The sequence below is a fragment of the Takifugu rubripes genome, chromosome 4, assembly GCF_901000725.2.
Source record: "Takifugu rubripes chromosome 4, fTakRub1.2, whole genome shotgun sequence".
Lineage (NCBI taxonomy): Eukaryota > Metazoa > Chordata > Actinopteri > Tetraodontiformes > Tetraodontidae > Takifugu > Takifugu rubripes.
In genome coordinates, this window is record NC_042288.1 from 14,900,761 (window position 1) to 14,919,544 (window position 18,784).

The following is an 18,784-nucleotide window of genomic DNA, read 5'->3' on the forward strand; positions in this document are numbered from 1 at the left end:
TCCAAAAACTGGATAAGGATTTTATTGGTAATTGAATAACATATCTCTTTTATACATATTTCATAAATGATACAAGATTTTACATTTTTTGCCAACATTACAGCATCATATGTCAACAGAAAAGGGCAGAAAAAAACAAATCAATCCAAAACTAAACCAAACCAGAGGTCAGAAATGAGGACGAGATCATTCCATATTGTGTTTCACCCTTTAGGCGTCTTAAACATCATCCTAATGCAAACAAGCAAACTTTGGATTCAAAACAGAAACACACAAACGGGAGTAAATGTGAATCAGGAGGGAAAGGAAAGAGGCTGAGAACCGATAAAAATGGCAGGAGAAGGAGACGCGTCCTCCGTGGACTTCGACTCGTCCTTCACACTCAAACTCAGAACGTGAGAAGGTCGAGGTCGGGAGGTCTCCTCAGTTGTAGGTGCACCGGAGTTGGAAGGTGCTCAGCTCAATGTGGATGAAGAGGAGGTAAATTAGGTGAAAATGGGCAGTTCAGCAGCCTCTCTGCTGAGACTGAAGTCAGGTTTTGGTAGCTTTGACGCGAGCGACCCCTTCCATCGCTCCTTTAGAACTAAGAATCTCTACAAACGACATCCTTGAATTATCTTTTTTTTCTTTATCGGCTTGATAAATCATCTTTTATTATTTTCACGTAATTTCTCATGTAAACATACATTCATGCAACACCCTCTTTATTATAAAGGTTCCCTATACTTGATATATTTTTGCTTGAAAAAAAAGAAATAAAGAAAAAAAGGCAACAAATGGTGGATGGTATGATTAAAAAAAGGAGGTGGCGATAATGGCGAGAAGTGTAGAAAACAGCGGAGGGCTGGACTGCAGACAGAGACCCGTCACCCTCCCACCTCTTACAGTACATCTCCAAGGAAACGCCATGGTCACTTGGTGTGTGTGCGCGCGCGTGTGTGTCTGGAAAATGTCGAGCTCAAGCCTGCCATGAAATGTGATGTAGGTGGAATTGATTTGGTTTTTTTATGCCAGCATCGACAGGGCAAAATATTCATGAATATGGTGATCTGACATTTGCCCTCTTCTCGCCCCTCTCGTCAACACCCCACGCAGACGCGCTGCAGCACTGACGCTGCACAACCCCGGATGATCTGATATGGACGCGGCTCAGGAAATTGCTACTTCCATCCAAAAGGCACCGTTTCCTTAGGAGATCAAACACACAAACGCACAGTGACGGTGTAGAGCAAAATCCCGCGTTTGGAGGGGTTTTTTCTCTTCTATCTGCGCCTGACACTCCAACATGATCCTAAAAAGGCGCACTGAAGTTGTGCCTTTGTGTTTGCCCTCTGGGGAGGCGACGTACAGCAGCTTAGACGGGAAACAAAAAGGGCGTTGGCGCGTAAACGAGTCTGGAGATCAAACCCTGAACAGAAAACCCCACAAACGCAACTGAAAATATGGCTTCTAACCTTCGTAAGAGGGACAGAGATGAGACGTCAGCCAGACGTGGCAAAGAAAAAGTGTCCATTTAAATACAAAATTGCAATAATGCTCCTACACATTCACAAATTTCTACTAAGGGCATACCACAGCATGCAGTCTACCCTGCCTTACCGTCACGGGAGCAGGGGGGGCATTACAGCAACAGTGGGAGGAGGCAACTCTCACGCCAGTTCAGGATGGAAAAGGCTTCACTGGGTCAGTGCAGCTTGCCTATAAAATGCATGGAAGCTTTCACAGAGCCAATTACATTCAAATCAAATGTTTTAAAAACCTTGTTTTAAAAAGTCGGGGCCAGGTTGCAGAGAACGGTAACTTCACATTTGGTTTAGTTTCATTAGACTTTAAATTGACAGTTCATTATTACATCTGAAGACGTAAATTAGGGAACTACCTGTGCATTTATGCGGAGATTATAAAGGTCAATCACGCCATTACCCATGCCGATACCACAGGAAGGGTCCTAATCGGAAGCCATTGTCACCACGGCTTCGCGTTACTTCCCTCTTCCAACAGCACCTTAAATCCAAGGTCCTAAATATAAACGGCGCAATGCTCTGTGTCTGCAGATGTGATGAATTGTGCGTTGGGCCGTCGCCGTGGGCTCCGGACTCCCTTTCAGGGCTTGTCAAGAGAAGCGAATGCGTTTCTGCTGAACCGATATTTGGAAGAGAGTTCCTCCTCCCACCGCATGGGAACTAGCCTCTGGTCGTCGGTTTATTTGATTGTATACATATATATTTATATTCTTCTCATAACAAATATACTATGGCTTTCAAAATAAAAAGTGCCAAAATATTTTTTTTTTTTTGGAATAAAAGAACACACAGTGATGTTGTTGGTAGTTCTTCCATGTTTGAGCACACGCCAGGCTGCTACAGGACGTCAACAGGAAGAGGAAACGAGGCTCTGCCACACCCAGAACCTGCAGGTCGACACAGGCTGTGGACAAAGGTCACGCCAGGAGGGATGGCTGTCAGTCACTCAGTCGAGTTGTAAACTTGGACAGGTGTAATGGAGAATCTCCAAGGGCCAATAAAGAGCAGCCACGGTGACTGCAGACAGAGTTAGAGAGCATCATTCACCCTGCTCTCCTCCTCTCTATAGGTGTCTATAGGTGTGAGAGTTCCTGTTGGCTCCCTCTGGAGTTCCTTGCAGACTTGAGGCATATCCATAAAGTCCACTTCATCGTCATTGTCCTTTTTGTCATCCTCACCATCCGTCGGTTCCGAGTATTTCAATCTCCTGGTATTCTCCTCATTCTTCTCGGCCTCGGCAGCCATTTTCACTGGCAATTCTGACAAGTGTTTTAGGTCAGGAAAGTAAAAAAAACAGGAAGGAAAAAAAAGGGGGGGGGGACTCCCACTGTCGAGACAGGGTGTTTGATTCTGAGGTGTGGGAGGAATGGAAGTGGAAGGGAGGAGGGCTGAGTGAAGAACTAGAGGTAAGAGGGCAGGAAGTAGGGTGATGGATAGCAGGAGGGGAGAGAGGTGGAAGGGGCTGAGAGAGGAGGAGAGGGAGTCACCCCTTCCATCAATCTTTGCTGGCAGTGAGCTGCTGAACGGGGAGCTGGAGCTGGAGCGGGTCCCGGAGACGCTTCAGATCCAACTCCACCTGGGGAGAAAGAATGAGGAGACAGGGAGAGAAATTACAGGAAACAAAAGGATAGAAGCAGGTCGGCTCACAGCTGTTGCAAACCCAAGTGCCGAGGCCTAAAATATGCAAATCCTGCGCGTTTGCGCGGCACTCGTTTTACATCCCAAAAACTCTCGCCAAGCGACTGTACCTCGGCGATGTCGTCCTTCAGCTTGTTGTACTTTTCAACGTCGAAGCGTGTCCGTTTCACCCCCTTGTGAAAGAACAGCAGATACTGTCTGTCCCTGGCATCGGGGTAAACGTACTCCTGCAGGTCAGACAGAGACACAGAAGGACAGACGAGTCCGTTCATCAAATATCATCTGATCACGCCGCTGGCAAACATCAAATGGAGCCAGTGTCCTCAAAACCCCCAGATGTGCCTTTTAGGCAACTAAAATATAAATGAGTGCAGATGCTGCGAGCACATATTCACATATTAACTCAAGTTCCAGTATTATTATTGAATGCTTATCATGAATTGTCTTGACAGAAGTGCCATCTGGTATTTTTTCCACCCACATTTTAAATCACAATCCCGACGACATCTGTGCTTTTATGTCTTACCTGGCGTGTTAGTACAAAGTAGGCGTACATGGCCATCGCCGTGCCATAAGTGATGAAGTATGTGACGGGCTCCATGATGTCCCAGGAGTACTCCCACCAGGTAAGCCTGGCCAAGATGCCAAACTGGGTGGCCATGTACGCCATGCCGCCCCACAGCACCCAGGTAGTACGCCTCTCCGCCTTCCTACTCAACTCTTCCCTCACCTGCACACAGACGGGACGAGGATAACGCTGATTAAGCCCTCGAGACCATTCATGAAGAGCAGATTAATATGAGAAGAAATACCACTTTTCACGACTTCTCGTATCTAATGTACAAAGTACAGTAAACGGCAGAATCAAGAATCCGGACCTTCTCCAGAGGACGGAGTTGAGAGTTGAGGTCCTCCAGTCGTCCGATCAGCTCCCGCTCTTTGCTGAGCTGGTGCTCTTCGATGCGCAGAGTGGTGTAAAGCTGTTGCACCAGAAACTTGACATCGTTCAGCCTCTCTGCCTCCTCGTGAGGGAGCACCTCTGCAGAGTGGGGGCGAAAAAGAAAAAGATTTACAGATTGTAATGATATTCGGTTTGGCAGGGTGAGAAATCACTTTGTTCATCCTATTTGAGTCCAACTGCGAGGAAACGAGCCCGATTGAGTGGCCTCGCCGGTGACTCAGCTTGTTCTCACCTCTCCTTGGAGGTCGTACTAGGTGCGTGGTGTCGTTAATGACGAGCTGGAAATGATCGAGCAGCAGAACGTCTATGCCCGTGGAGGAGGCGATCCTCGCACCATCTGGAGGTGTGACAAACAGCAGATGAGACGGGGAGAGAGACAGAGGACTGACCCCTGCCCACTCCAAACATGACTGGCATCTCTTCTGCGTGATTAACTGGAGAGGTAAATGCAGATGCACTTATCTACTCAGCAGGACTTCAAGCACTGGTTGTTTCTGCATAATGAACCCTTTGAACACAGAGAGGCCTAAAAATCTTTTCATGTGGAGGTATTTGAGCCTGATGCAAGCCCCCGATATGGCCTCAATTGGCAGCACAAGGACACTCGAACATTACAGTGGAACGTGTACGTATAACCGACCCAGGCATTAGCGTGCGTACGGCCCTCTTCTGGACGTACCTGTGGAGTAGATGGCTACCCTGTCAATGCCTCTGTCCTCTGCTTGGAGCTGTTGCAGGAAAACGCCCACGCAGTCGCTGAGAGGCTTGAGTGTGAACTGACAGCGTTCTCGCCTCGATGGCAAACTGACTGAGATCACCGGCAGCCCGTTCTGGTAAACCACCGTCACCTCTGCGAGAGGGTTTGCAGCCAGTAATTAGACAAATGTTACACAATCAGGAAAATATCACACATGTACCACAGGAAATGAAGATTTGTCCGCACAGTTGTCCTTCAGTGAAACAATGAAATAAGAACCAATAATGAAGATAGAACATTCATTTAAATTAGCAAAGGGAGGAGAACAACCAGCAGGGGGCAGCACAGCAACAGTTCTACCTATTGAAAGCGTTCAGTAAAGAAAGTCATCTTTTTAGCAGAGGAACTTTTTTCCAAGAATACTAAAAAAGGTCTGTAAAAAAAACTCTGCTGGTCCATAACCACACCGCAATAATGATAAATCCACATGGCTGATAGTGCTGTCATGGAGAGGAGCCTTGAATTACAGAGTGTTGACTCAGAGCTGAGGAGGGCGCGAGCCCACCGCTGAGCTGATCCACGCTGTTGTGTTTTGGCCACTGCAGCACCATCTTCCTCAGGACCTCTGCAGTGAATCAGCACATCTTGTTTGGGCTCACACCAAGAAATCAAGCCAGCGCAGCCGGCGCGACCTCTATTTTGAGATCTGACCGTTCAGTACACAGACGTGTGGCTGTTGTGCGCGTCTTCATCACAACACACGATAAGCTGGCCTGCTCTTGTGGATTTTCTTTGTCGTGAAAGTCATTTGTCTGTCATCTCCTGCATTTCTCCTCCCCTGGCGCTATTACTCTTCACCGCTCATAACTATCATGCAGGCGAGTAGATGCTGCCCGGATTCATATTTCTCATTATCAATTCCTGACTGAAACCTCCAAATTCATCTGTACCGAGGACAGACTGAATGTGTTGGAAAGGAAATCCCCATAGCAGGCCGTAGGGCCACAGAAGACTGGAAACGATTGAAAGACTCACCCTCCGGAGGAGCAGAGGAACACAACAGTCTCTGGCCATGCCATGAGGGGGCACACCTCCAACCCTGCAGAGAAGAAGAGAAATGGCAACAATGGTTATTCCACTTGTGCAAAGCTAATGTTTCTTTGAAGTTACAACACAGTTGAGTGGCTCTACCTGTGTCTATAACAGGTATTTTAATTGCCTTTGTGTATTCGATTACATAAAGGACTCTTCTCCCGGCTTTCTACATCCGTTTCCCTGGAGCCCCACCCCATAGTAAAACCAACTGGAGTCTTGCAGCCATGGAAACATTGCTACGATGTATGACACATAAAACCATATTTAGCCTCATACCAGCAGTCAAGAACACCAACTGCAGCCCAGTGGAAAACAACAAGAGATAGAAACACAGGAAAAAAAGACTTATTAAAAACTCATGTGGTTTAGTGTGAATTCTCCAGTGGTGTGTCACGGAGCAGAGAAGGGAGGTGGGGAGACGGCGGAGATGCAGAGAGCAGCAGAGCTTGGGGAAACCCTTTCCCCCCCTGCTGCAACTGCATAGTGTCAGCTCAGCAAAGGGGGAGCATCCATACTGCATGTGCTGTATTAGCTTCAAATCAGAGCTGAGGCTTTGACTGCATGAGAAGAACCGTTCACAAATGAATAAAGGTGTCTTTGAAAGACCTTGGGGCTCAACAAACAGATGATTCAAGTTTCAGATATGTGCACTGGCAGGGAGAAAGAATCTGCAGCCCACACCAGGCACTGCTTCTGTGCAGATGTGCTCTACATATTTAAGAGCCGGTGCCTGGAGTCGTGCGATTCTTACCTCCACTGTGCTGTAACATGGTTATTCATACACACAAAATTCTCCTGGAAATGTTCCTAATTTGTTGGGAAGAGCCACATTGCTCAGACTGTCAAGGATTCCAAAACAGATGGCACCAAACATCTGGAAGATGACATTTTTTTTCAAGCTGATGGTCTCTGCATGAATCTGAGTCTTTAAGGTTTTAAACACATATTTTTGTGTCCCTACTATCTAAATATTTCTAAAATCTAGAGGCTTTTTATAGTTAGCGAAGGCTTGAGAATGTAATCCAATAGTAATTTACTTGCATCCCTCTTGATTGATTAAAGCTACGACAGATACTGTAACATCCCAACCAGTCATCCGAATCCTCCGGAAGCACAATGACACAAACATCCACAGCTAATCACAAGTTGCCTGAGCAGCATGACTGACATTAATTAGCGACGGGGTGCTAATCTGTCTCTTGTCAGCTCAGTCCAGATCTCCGCTGCTCTCCGCAGGTGAGCGATGCAACTATGAACATATACACCACACATGTTCTCAGCGGGGTTGAAGAGGACGGTGCCTCCGCTAGTGAATTTAACTCATTGCTCCTGTAAAATTCATCATATAAAGAAATAAGTAAAAGAAGACGTAGCTGTAATGGAAGCGCTGTGACAGAATGAAACAATTTGAAGTGAATGAATAATGGATTTTTCAAGGTATCATACCAAAATTTAAATAAGACAGAGAATCCGAACTGATGCTGTTGTTGCTGGGATGACATGCTGAGGAAGGTGTTTTGACTGGTCTGGAATTACTGCACAGTCTGCAAATAGCAGCTCCTGCTCCAAACCAGGCGGCAAGCTTTCCCAGAGACACCAGCCCACACTCACGCCACTCAGATTTGCATATGTTTGCGTGCGTGGAGCCATCTGCGGAGCGGTCTGTACGTGTGAATATACCTCTGTGCCTCTGTAGGTGGAATGGGTGCATGTGTGTGTGCGCGTCCGTCTGTTTGTCAGTGGTAGTTGTAGAGCCCCACCACCATGGCTCAGCCTGCTCCTCTCCCCCCTCGCAGCCACTGAAACGCTACCTGAAATATTTAACAGTGTAGCAGCAGTCAATAGAGCGGCAACCTTGGAATCAATGTCACACGGCTGAGGCGGCGAGAGGAGCGCGCGGTGGAAACGGGCATCGCGGGCTGAGCTGGGCCAACGGACGGATGGTCCAGGCGAGAGGAGGGAATGGCGGGATGGACGGAGGGAGAGCAGCAGAGGAGGAGTCCAGACAAGCCCAGCTGGAGCAAAACGGCGGGACTCACGACTGCCCGTGTTCCTGCCCATGTGCTGCATACCTTGGATCCTGCAGCAGCCGATCCCTCCACGCAGAAACGTGACTGGTGTGCGCGTGCGTGTGAGAGGGAGCTCGGGGAGGATGGCTCGAAAGAGAAAGAGGGGGGATGAAGAGTGAGCTCAGCATGTGAGGCAGAGCAGATGGAGGAGGAGGAGAGGTTGCTGATGACTGCAGTAAAGGAATCCCTCGTCTAGAAAAGGGGTTTGCCCCTCAACTTCACCCCCCCACCCTCGGTCTATTACTCACGCCAAATCCTGATGTGCTGGGTTTCATCTCAGTTCAACCTCACTGAGATTTGTTGGCGTGCGATTCCCCATCGATTAAAGGCGAAACCGTGACGACTCCATTTTAAAAGAAGAAGGAGGGCTTTCAGCGCGATACGCACAGGAAGCACGAGACCTATGAATAGATCATTCCAAAGGAGATGAAAATAAACACGATGATGAGATGAGTGAGGCTTCTGAGCAGCAGCTCAGGCCGCCTGCTGCGTAGAAACGCAGTCATTCGTTAAAAACATGAAAGGAATCTCTCATTTATCTCACCCAAACCCCGTCAGGCTGAACATTTACAGCATTCCCACCTAGGCTGCTGGTCAAGAGTCTAAAGAGTTTCCCCACTTTAAGTCAAATTCATTGTTCTCTGTGGAAGGAGGAGCAAACCCATAGTTTTCTCGTGCACGTTCCAGTAGAAACGAGACAAGCGCTTCCCAGAAAATCGGGACACACGTCACGCCGCATTGCTAAAATAAACGCTGTAAATATCAGCGCGCTCCCCTTCCTGCTGGTAGTTGAGGCCAGATTATGCTGCATGCGGAGAAATTCTCTGTTAATCTTCTGATGCTTCCAGACGTCGATGCGAAGCGTTCGCAGAGCTGCTCTGAGAGGTGGACTGCTCAAAACTCCCGGGAACAAGCCAAACGGTTATTTTCGGCTTTCTCAGCGAATGACAAATATTTGACAACCGCTGTGCACGAAACTGCTGCAGACTTTGTTGTCAGACATCTCGCTGGCAGGTGAACTGAAGTTCCCCCCTGTTTGCATCTCCCATGCTCTCTAAATGGTCTCGTTGGGCTTTCAGCTCCACACGCGTGAACTGTCAAGGCCATTTGGCTCATTTTAGAGGTGCCCATTAGGGAGAGGATGAAACAGAATTTTTAGCGTTTTTAAATCACAGATAACCCGATAACCGGGAAAACGCACAAATCAAAGCAATTCCACCAAATCCAACACAGTCACCTCCATGCACGTCAATAATATTAAACCTAACTTGGACTGTAGCAATCCCAGCCTGTACGGATCTGTATCCTTGTATTATTGGGATTAAAATCTTTCTGGTTTTAAACGACTGGTAAATGTGATGGGATAGATTTTCCAATCAAAGGAGCTGCGATCAATCGCTCAGTAGCCCAGTCTTTTGTTAAGGGCTAGAAAAAAGCAGCTCCATCATGCTAATGTGACAGTGGGAGTGCACGTTCAAGGTGGGTCAGAAGAATATTTCAATAGAACAATGGCGCACGCCATGGCGGGAAAGATCAATAGGAATTCAGAGGTTAGTGACAGAAGGAATCGGAAAAGACCTCGAAATTAAAAGACGTGTCAAGGGGATAGCTGAACGTGGACGAACAATAAATTACCTCTAATGAACTTTGGCGCACTGCTGACTCAGCTTTAAATGCAATTTCGAGTTGAATGGTTGGGAATGGAGTTTATGAGCTGTTAAATTGAAAATATGCTGTGTGCTAGTGTAAAAGATGCGTGAACAAAAGTTATCGTTTATCATTCTGGTCAGATAGTTTTGTGTCCCCCGTTTTTCCAGCTGTCGAATCAATACAATACAGGATCAATACATTTTTTATTGTCTATGCCACATGTTCTTTTTTCACGTCCAGACTCTGAGCAGATCTGATGAAGTTGAACGAACGTAATTTGCTGTTTAAATGACTATATCCATCTCATCCCGGTGTTTTCATGGCCGTGCCTACCCAGAATCGACCATGCTAACCCTGGCCAGGATGCTACCGATGCTAATAAACAAGGCTAATTCAAAATCTGTTTCTAAAATGTAAAACAAAGGCAGGAATTCTGCAAATTCAGATTTAACAAAACCATTGTCTGATTCAGATTTGTGTAAAACTATGTAAAGGCCATATGATGCAGCTTTATTGTCCTGTTTTGTGCCGGCTGTGCTGAATGTCACCTCCTCTCTTGACTTCTCTCTGCAGGCTGTTCGGCTCCTCGCAACCGACGCCTCCTCACCGCAACGTTAAAGAGCGCGGCTCAGCCAGCCCAGAATCCTGCTGCACGCACTGAGCCACACGCTCCGCCCTGGCTGCAGAAGACGAAAGAGGAACGGCCGTGGGGAAAATCAGTGTCGTGGTTTCCCCCTTCTCTGTAATGACACCGCCTTTTTCCAGAGCCGTGGGTCTACCTAATAAAATGCCATTAGCAGATATGAAATCTGCAGATGAATCTTCGGTGCCGCTGTGTTCAGTAATCCCCACTCGCTCAGTGGGAGGAAAACCGCGACAAAGCACTGAGACCGGCGCCAGTTTGACCTTTCCACTGCAATGCAGAGATGATGATTAAAATCGCATTCTCCTCCAGGGCCATTTTAAACATTACAAACCCCGCAAGTCAGGAAAAATATTAATAATTCCAGCCTAATTGTTCATTCCATCTCAAGAAATTGCCTTTCAAATCCTGTCCAGGCTTTGATTATTAAATGCCGGCTCACGATTTGCCACAGCCAAAAGGATAAGAAGAGAGACCCCTGCTTACATTAGAAGGGCCATTTGAACCCTCAAACCCTCGCCAAACTCTGCACCAGGCCCCCCCCCACCCACCACCACTCTTCTCCGGGACCAAAAACACTGAAAGCGATGCATTATTCAACAGCAGTGCAGCTTCTGATGCCTGAGCGCAGAAGACAGCCGGCTCGCTGTCATTGTGCTTCACGGCTTTGCTCCTCAAAAGATTCCACTCGAGCTGAAGAGGCGTGTTTCGTAAGCGGGGGTCACTTCTGAGACTGGAGCAGCGGTGCAGAAGCGGCACTTGCATGCGTGCATGTGTCCAGGACCTCTTAGAACGCTGGTACAATAGATGCTGGCACTAGCTGCACTGCCAATTTTAGCACAGATCACGCAACATTCAGCCCCTCCCAGACTGGTGAAATGGCCTTCACCTGCCTGTTTGAGCTCTTGAACACACACAAGTATCTACATCCACCTCCTCCCCCTCCTTCCTGGCTTGGTGATCTCACAGCCCCTCTTTCAAACCACATGTATCACACACACAAATCAATGCCGCTGCATAAACACTGCTCAATGGTTAACGCCCCCCCCCCCCTCTCTCTTTCTCTCCAGTGTGCACGAGCCCCCCTGTACAACAGTGGTTCCTCCTCATCTTCCAGTTGGACCATTTCTTAAAATTCATCAATTACAGTGGAAGATAAACAGCTCAATTAAAGACTAACGCCCCCCCGCAGTGCTGCTCTATGAGAGAGTTTTGCTGGAAACAGTGCGGCCACGCCGTGTTTGGCCTCGGGACAGCCTCATAAATCTGCCACGGTTCCGAGCGCGGGGTGGAACAGGCCGGTTTTAAACGGCCACCCCTCCCCCATAAAAACCCAACAGGATTCCTGTGGCAATAACACTCCCCACAGTTCCGAGTGCACGGCCACGTTTAATAAAAACCACGCTGAATATGTGGAGTGCGCATGTTAGCACTGGGTCATCACCGATATATCTGTCATCTATGATGCTGAGGGGTGCGAGATGCTCCACTTTCCCTCAGTGCTCCATCATCGCTACACTTGCGTTGATAATCTGACCCTCCAGTTATTTTCCAGCGAGCAGCCACAAATGTTACATCTTGTTAAATATTTAGATGCTGCAAATTAGCATATGTGATTAATCTGAGGGGAAAAAAACCCCCCAAAAAGTCCCACCGAGGTCACGTTAGGGGTCACCTTACGAAGCGCCCTGGGAGTCGAAGTTCTGAGTTGATTCATTAATGACTTTATATAGAGAAAGAATAATTAACAGATCCATAACTGGGGGGTTAGAACCCCGGAAGGCCGAGGTCTGACTGATTTTTGCTGAACTAAAATCAGCTGACTCCAGGGTCAGTACAGCAGGATGTCCTGCCATCCCAGAAGCTCGCCAGGAAGCTCGCCGCTGCAGCCCAAAAAGGTGACTCTCGGAGTCGTTTTGCCCTCCGCCGCGGTGCCGAACGCTTGAATCATTACTCTCCGAGCAGGTGAGGTGACACTTAGGGCAGCGGGTGTTATTTATAGAGACGCTGGCTCACAAACGATTTCAGTGAGCTTTTCCCGCGTCCTTCTCTGCCTTTAGGACAACCTGGCTTCATCAGAGGAGAAATCCCAGAGTTGCCACTGGCTGTGTCGGGAAGCCCGTCTGAGTTTGATTCAGCTCCGATCATCAAGGGCATATGGCCCACAGACGTGCCAGTGCTGAAACTGGGCTAATGATCACAGCTAAGGCAGCGATCTGGACCGGGCTGCTGGAGAGAGCTGCGAGGAGATTCAGGGGAGCGTGGAACACGCAGCTTTGATGACAGCTTTCCCAGGGTAGACCTACAAGACCGAGTTGGCATGTCCAGGAAAAATGATTCTGCTATTTTAAACAGGTGTGTACACGTGGCTGCATCTGGTTTAACCAAGAACCAAGATGCTTTCCACGATGGAAAGCTTCTCCAGGCGTTCGGAGGTTTCATTACGATGAGTTACCACATGAGGAGGCTGAACAAAGTGCATCTATTACTCTATATGCACCAAAGAGCAGGAAGCCGTTTCCTCTCACTGAGAATATATTTCCCCCTAAAACGTTCACTGGAAATGTTCCTCCAGCAAAAGCTTTCACAAATTACAGATGGGATTCACACAGTATATCAAATTAAATAATATATAGCATATTTACAAAATTACTCCATAAGAAGACTCTTATTATGCTGTGATTAATAATATTAGTGTCAATTGTGTGATTAATGTTAATACATTTAACAACAAGTTAATAATTCAGTGCAATAAAAAGTCTCTGTTAGCAGCAACATTAATTGGGGGGTTGATTTAATCCCAGCAATGTACAAAGAAATGAATCATTTTCAAAAGGTTAAAGGGTTAAAGGGTACAAAGTAATGGAAGCTAATTGTGATTAGAAACAACTGCCATTTTAGATGTTTGGGTGAAGAACCTGAATCATTGTGTCGGGCTTCTGTTGTCGGACATTTTTACGACACAACTAGAGAAACCCCGAGTTGAAGCATCCCACCAGGCTCGAGCACTGACCCAGTTTAGCTGCTTGTTGAGTTCTTGGTCATTTAACGAGCTGGAACAGGATCACAGGCAGAATAATGGACAGTACAGACTGCAGCATCTTTGTTAACGGGGCTTTTCTGTCAGAGCAACTTTATTCCACAGATCATCCAGCAGCTGCTGGAGTGGAACCGAACCGTCTCGCGGAGACCGAGATCAGACGTTCCAGCAGGGAAAGAGACAGAACAGAAGGACTCAAAGTCATCTGATAATAACCGAGTCAGATGGCCGTTAAGGTCCGTCTTCGCCCCTCATCTCGGCAGCGCTTCCTCCCATCGCACCTCTTTCTACTCCCCTGAATGACATCATGACCCACAATTAAACTGAGCTTCTAATCCGCCCCGCTGCTCTGAGAAAAGGAGCCTCCTCGCTCCCATCCGCCGCGTCTTAACCGTCAGAACGCGGCTCATTATGCCGCCCGTCCTTCAGAATGTGATTCAACCCGCCGTCGCCCGGACACCCGCTGCTCTTCCTCGTCGCAGGTGTTGGCGGGTGGCTCCGGGCTACGGCGCCCCAGCGTTCCCATCGTCCTGCTTTTGGAAGACCCCATCCAAAAACCTACCTGTTAGCAGAACATCTCCGTTTTTTATTGAATTTATCTCAGACTGTGGAGATTTGCACAGATGAGGGATTCTGGAGCTGCATTCTAGCAAGAGCGCCTGGGAGCATCACCTCTGGTGAAGAGCCACAACCAGCACCATGACTGGCGCTGGGGGCTGTCACGCTACACGAGCGCAGCTTGTTCTTTGCTTCGGATACAGATTTCATAATACGATCAGCACTTTTCTGTGGCTCCGACGCATCAAATCAAGGATACTTACACTATATTTGGATTTCTGGAAAATGCCGAGAGCTCTTCTTCGTCTGTGTAAGACTTTTAGATTACGACAGGAATTATGTTGTAGATCACACCGCTCATGTTGGGATTTGTGGGGATCATCCTTTTACCTGATCCCTCTACAATATACCTACACCTCAACCTACAGGCAGTAGCAGCAGGCAGCAAAACGAGTTCATACACAGGATCTACACACTTCTAAAAGTGAATTTTAATCCCAGGGTTTAAAAGCACATTTAAAGGGTTGTAGAACCGCATTTGGACTGAATAAATCAAGATGGGTTAACATAAGAACATAAAAACTGGTGTTAATATTGTTATTGCGCAGGATATTTGAATGAACAGTGCTGGTTCAACTGCAAAGATGTGGATTATTTATTTGTTATTACCCCCACCAATGAGGCTATGTGACAGCTGGCATCTGTGATCAAGATTTTAAGGACATTTTTAGGAAACCTTGATAATAGGTGACTAAATTTTGGTGATTATCTGAATCCCGGAGGGACCCGTAACCTTGTATTACTACTGCGTATATTACACTATATGGGTGTTAGTCACAATATATGGGGGAATGAGCTGCTTGGCAGATGAACATAAATGTTCAGACTGTAATGAAGACTCTCGTAACGGCAGGTATAAGATATCAGCCAGCTTCTTGAATGATCACAACGCAGACACGCAGACAGATCAATAATGTCATTAGACGCAGTGATGACATCTCAGCCGCACTGCAGCTATTTTAAATAATTCCTAAGCCACTGAAAATCTCTGTTTTAAGGCCCCAAGATAATAATAAAAAAAATAAATGAATCAAGAACAAGGAACGGTTGCACCTCTTGCACTCGGCATCACTACAAACACGGAGCAGGGTGGAACTATTACGCTGATTACGTGCAAATAAGAGCTGGAATCTGTTAACCACAGCTGCTCCAGATGACTGAATGGACTTTAAAAGATGGTAATTAACTCCCGAGATAATGAAGGTCGGGGGCACTTTGTTTTTATCTGAAAATCTGCTTGTTGGCAGCAGGAATAACCAAGCGCACCGCTAGTAGATTTAAACAATGGCTCTTCCTGGAATATGGAACATGAGACAATATTAGTGTTTGTGATAGAGCAGAGCACAGCTCCGTGCACCTCTGTTCAGCATGGTGAACTACGGCAAGCCGAGTGTGCGGGGGGGGGGATCGTCATGGCAGCCACAACGTCCCTGAGAAATCAAGACGCAGCCAACAGGAGGCACCGAGCAGGTCTGATGGGCCATCAACGGCACAGTGTGGAGGAGGGCAGGAAGGCAGGAGGGCAGGAGGGCAGGAGGGAGGAGGGCAGGAAGGCAGGAGGGAGGAGGGCAGGCGGGCAGGAAGGCAGGAGGGAGGAGGGAGGAGGGCAGGAAGGCAGGAGGGCAAGAGGGAGGAGGGAGGAGGGCAGGAGGGAGGAGGGAGGAGGGCAGGAAGGCAGGAGGGAGGAGGGCAGGCGGGCAGGAAGGCAGGAGGGCAGGAGGGCAGGAGGGAGGAGGGCAGGAGGGCAGGAGGGAGGAGGGAGGAGGGAGGAGGGCAGGAAGGCAGGAGGGCAGGAAGGCAGGAAGGCAGGAGGGAGGAGGGCAGGAGGGCAGGAGGGCAGGAGGGAGGAGGGCAATAGGGAGGAGGGCAATAGGGAGGAGGGCACGAGGGCAGGAGGGCAATAGGGAGGAGGGCAGGAGGGAGGAGGGCAGGAGGGCAGGAGGGAGGAGGGCAGAAGGGCAGGATGGCAGGAGGGAGGAGGGCAGTAGGGCAGGAGGGCAATAGGGAGGAGGGCAGGAGGGAGGAGGGCAGGAGGGCAGGAGGGAGGAGGGCAGTAGGGCAGGAGCGCAGGAGGGAGGAGGGCAGGAAGGAGGAGGGCAGGAGGGCAGGAGGGAGGAGGGCAGGAGGGCAGAGGGCAGGAGGGCAGGAGGGAGGAGGGCAGGAGGGCAGAGGGCAGGAGGGCAGGAGGGAGGAGGGAGGAGGGCAGGAGGGCAGGAGGGAGGAGGGCAGGAGGGCAGGAGGGCAGGAGGGCAGGAGGGAGGAGGGCGGAGGGCAGGAAGGCAGGAAGGCAGGAGGGCAGGAGGGCAGGAGGGAGGAGGGCAGGAGGGCAGGAGGGAGGAGGGCGGAGGGCAGGAGGGCGGAGGGCAGGAGGGCAGGAGCGCAGGAAGGCAGGAAGGCAGGAGGGCGGAGGGCAGGAGGGCAGGAGGGCAGGAGGGCAGGGCACCTAGTTTTACTGTCTCCTTTGAAGATGATGCAAAAACTGGACGCTGTCTCTTTGACCCTTTAGTCCCAATAAACACGGGGCTGGTGTGCTGCTGCTCTACAAGAGAACTCTGGTTGTTGGGTAAAACCTTTGCTGATAATATATTCATCTTTCATCTTTTAAACTCCGAGTGGATGATAAACAAGTCTGGCTGGGCCGACGCTCAGAATATATAGCCAATCACAGCAAATGGTCTTGATGCCATAAAAGTAGAGGGAAGAGGGATGGATGCACACACACACACACACACACACACACACACACACACACATATATATATATATACACACACTTTGAAGAGTGTTGGACTACCTACAAAAACAGTTTGAGGGGAAAGGGCGGTGAGCACGGGCAGGTCAATGCGCCATTTAAATACAACAACAAAACAAGTGTTTTTGAGGCTCTCTGAACAACAGACGGGGCCCCTGGAGACAACAGCGCTCGATGCTTTCACTAATTGGACACATGCCAACTCCTAACTACACTGATGGAAGTCAGCACACAAAGATCTCTGCATAAAACATCCTGCACCTGAACTACACCCACCTGCCGGTCGGACACGAGCCACCCACGGAGTGCAGGAGAGGGCATTGAACACTTAAACTGACTGAGGAACGCGTTCCCAGCTGATGAGCACCTGCACCAGGAGTCCTACCCGAGGGGTCGACGCTTTCATGGAGATGAGAGACACACTCCTGAGCCGTCTGCCTTGTCTCCAGCCCATCACCCAATCTGCCGCGCACTATAATTTATGGCAGCAGTAACACACCGAGTGACACAGTAAGACCGGGGGGTTTCGGTGAGCGAACGACCCCCTCCCCTCCTCATTTAAATTCCTCACTTCGTGTGACAGCGTGACATTTGACAACTCCTCCAAATTTGCTCCAGCTCCTGTCTGCAGGAGGCTGAGTCACAGATGGGCTGCGAGATCCACGCTCGAATTGTGTCACGCTGTGTACGTAGCTGTGTGTGCGGAGCCGCGACCCATCGGGACTCATGGGAAGTTGCAGCTGAGCTGATGGATGCCAGAGGATGACAGACGGCAGGGTCAGCCCGGCCTAAGTGGGAGACAAGTGTCTGTGCTGCAGCACTGCAGGAGTGATGGGAGCGGCTCACAAGAGCAAAGAAAGACGCGCAGCACGCAAAGGCAACAAGGTAGAGTTTGCTCAGTTTACACGTTTAAGCCTCCTCATTTGCATTCAAGTTTGTGTCTCCCTTTTCTTGCTAATGAATCCTTTATAAAACTATCAAACTCCTCCGGTGCCTGTGAGGTCATATTTGGGTTTTTTTTAAAAGCAATAATCTGACAAATCCCTGCTTGCGCTTCCACTTTTGTCATTAATATTCTTTGAAACCCAACACCCTTACAAAACAAATCACGTCTTTCCACAAGTTTAATTCAGTAAAAAGCCTGAAAACTATTCCACCAGTTTGTTGAAAAGCTGTGGAAAAAGCCTCTGGCAGAGGCGGCGACCCTTGCAAAGCAAACACACCCTGCCGAGCCTCCCTCCCCTTCCTTCTGAACAAACAGCTCTGCATCTCCGGAGGCTGTGTGGGGAGGTGGAGCGGGAGTCACCTGGGAGTCCTGCAGGCTTGTCTCGGCTCGGTTTATTCAGGCCCGGCGTGAAGGGGGCCTCGGCAGGACGGCCCACTGCTGGTTTTAATTCACACCAGCGCCGGTCAAGGATAGAGTGGTATTTTATCTCCTCTTGCCCTCTGCTCACGCCACGTTAGAACATAAACACAGTCTGAGGGAAGCCTCAGCTTGTTTTTCGCTGTGCAAACACATCCGCCCTGGACAAACCCAAGCCTGCCGTCTCCATTTCATACCGTCCCAGTCAACAAATCACACTCAACGGCACAGGAGCGTAAACAGACAAACACGCACGCGGATGACGAGGGGAGCTAATGCGGAACTGGGAGCTCCGAGGAACAAATGTCCCATTCTCATCATAAAAATTTCATCTGGCATCAGCTCGTTGGGCGGCCAAGTGCATTTCCTGTTGAAAAATACACTTAACCTTGGGCTGCTCTTGTTAACACACCATGTCTGTTTGATTGGACCCGAGCTGGACGTTACGCGTGCACAGTGAGGTTTAGAACAAACAGAGCGCCGTCTTCATTGCAGTGATGTGGCACGGTTAGAGGCTGTGATATAATCAGTAATGGACAGATCACAGATCCCCTACCGCCAGCTGGCCTTTCCAAGTGTATTCGAGACATTAAAAACACACACTCTCCAAACTGTTCTACCACATGATGGAAATGTGAAAATATAATTAATAATATCACTATATATCCTTTCTACTCGCATTAAATGTGACATTTTATATACTATATACAAGCCTATGCAACTTAAGGGAGCATT

The 18,784-nt window shown here is 48.7% G+C and overlaps 1 protein-coding gene across 2 annotated transcripts in view; it reads right to left on the reverse strand.

Annotated features, from left to right (window-relative positions):
- Positions 1-18,784, reverse strand: part of mcu (mitochondrial calcium uniporter) — a 38,403-nt gene continuing 19,619 nt past the window's right edge. For both annotated transcript variants that reach the window (XM_011603458.2, XM_003964212.3), the window contains exons 3-9: positions 5,855-5,918; positions 4,802-4,972; positions 4,355-4,459; positions 4,040-4,200; positions 3,688-3,891; positions 3,272-3,388; positions 1-3,099 (exon numbers count right to left, since the gene is read on the reverse strand). In XM_011603458.2, coding sequence (XP_011601760.1) covers positions 3,019-3,099; positions 3,272-3,388; positions 3,688-3,891; positions 4,040-4,200; positions 4,355-4,459; positions 4,802-4,972; positions 5,855-5,918 — 903 coding nt within the window. In that variant the 3' untranslated portion in view covers positions 1-3,018. The remainder of the gene's footprint in view (positions 3,100-3,271; positions 3,389-3,687; positions 3,892-4,039; positions 4,201-4,354; positions 4,460-4,801; positions 4,973-5,854; positions 5,919-18,784) is intronic.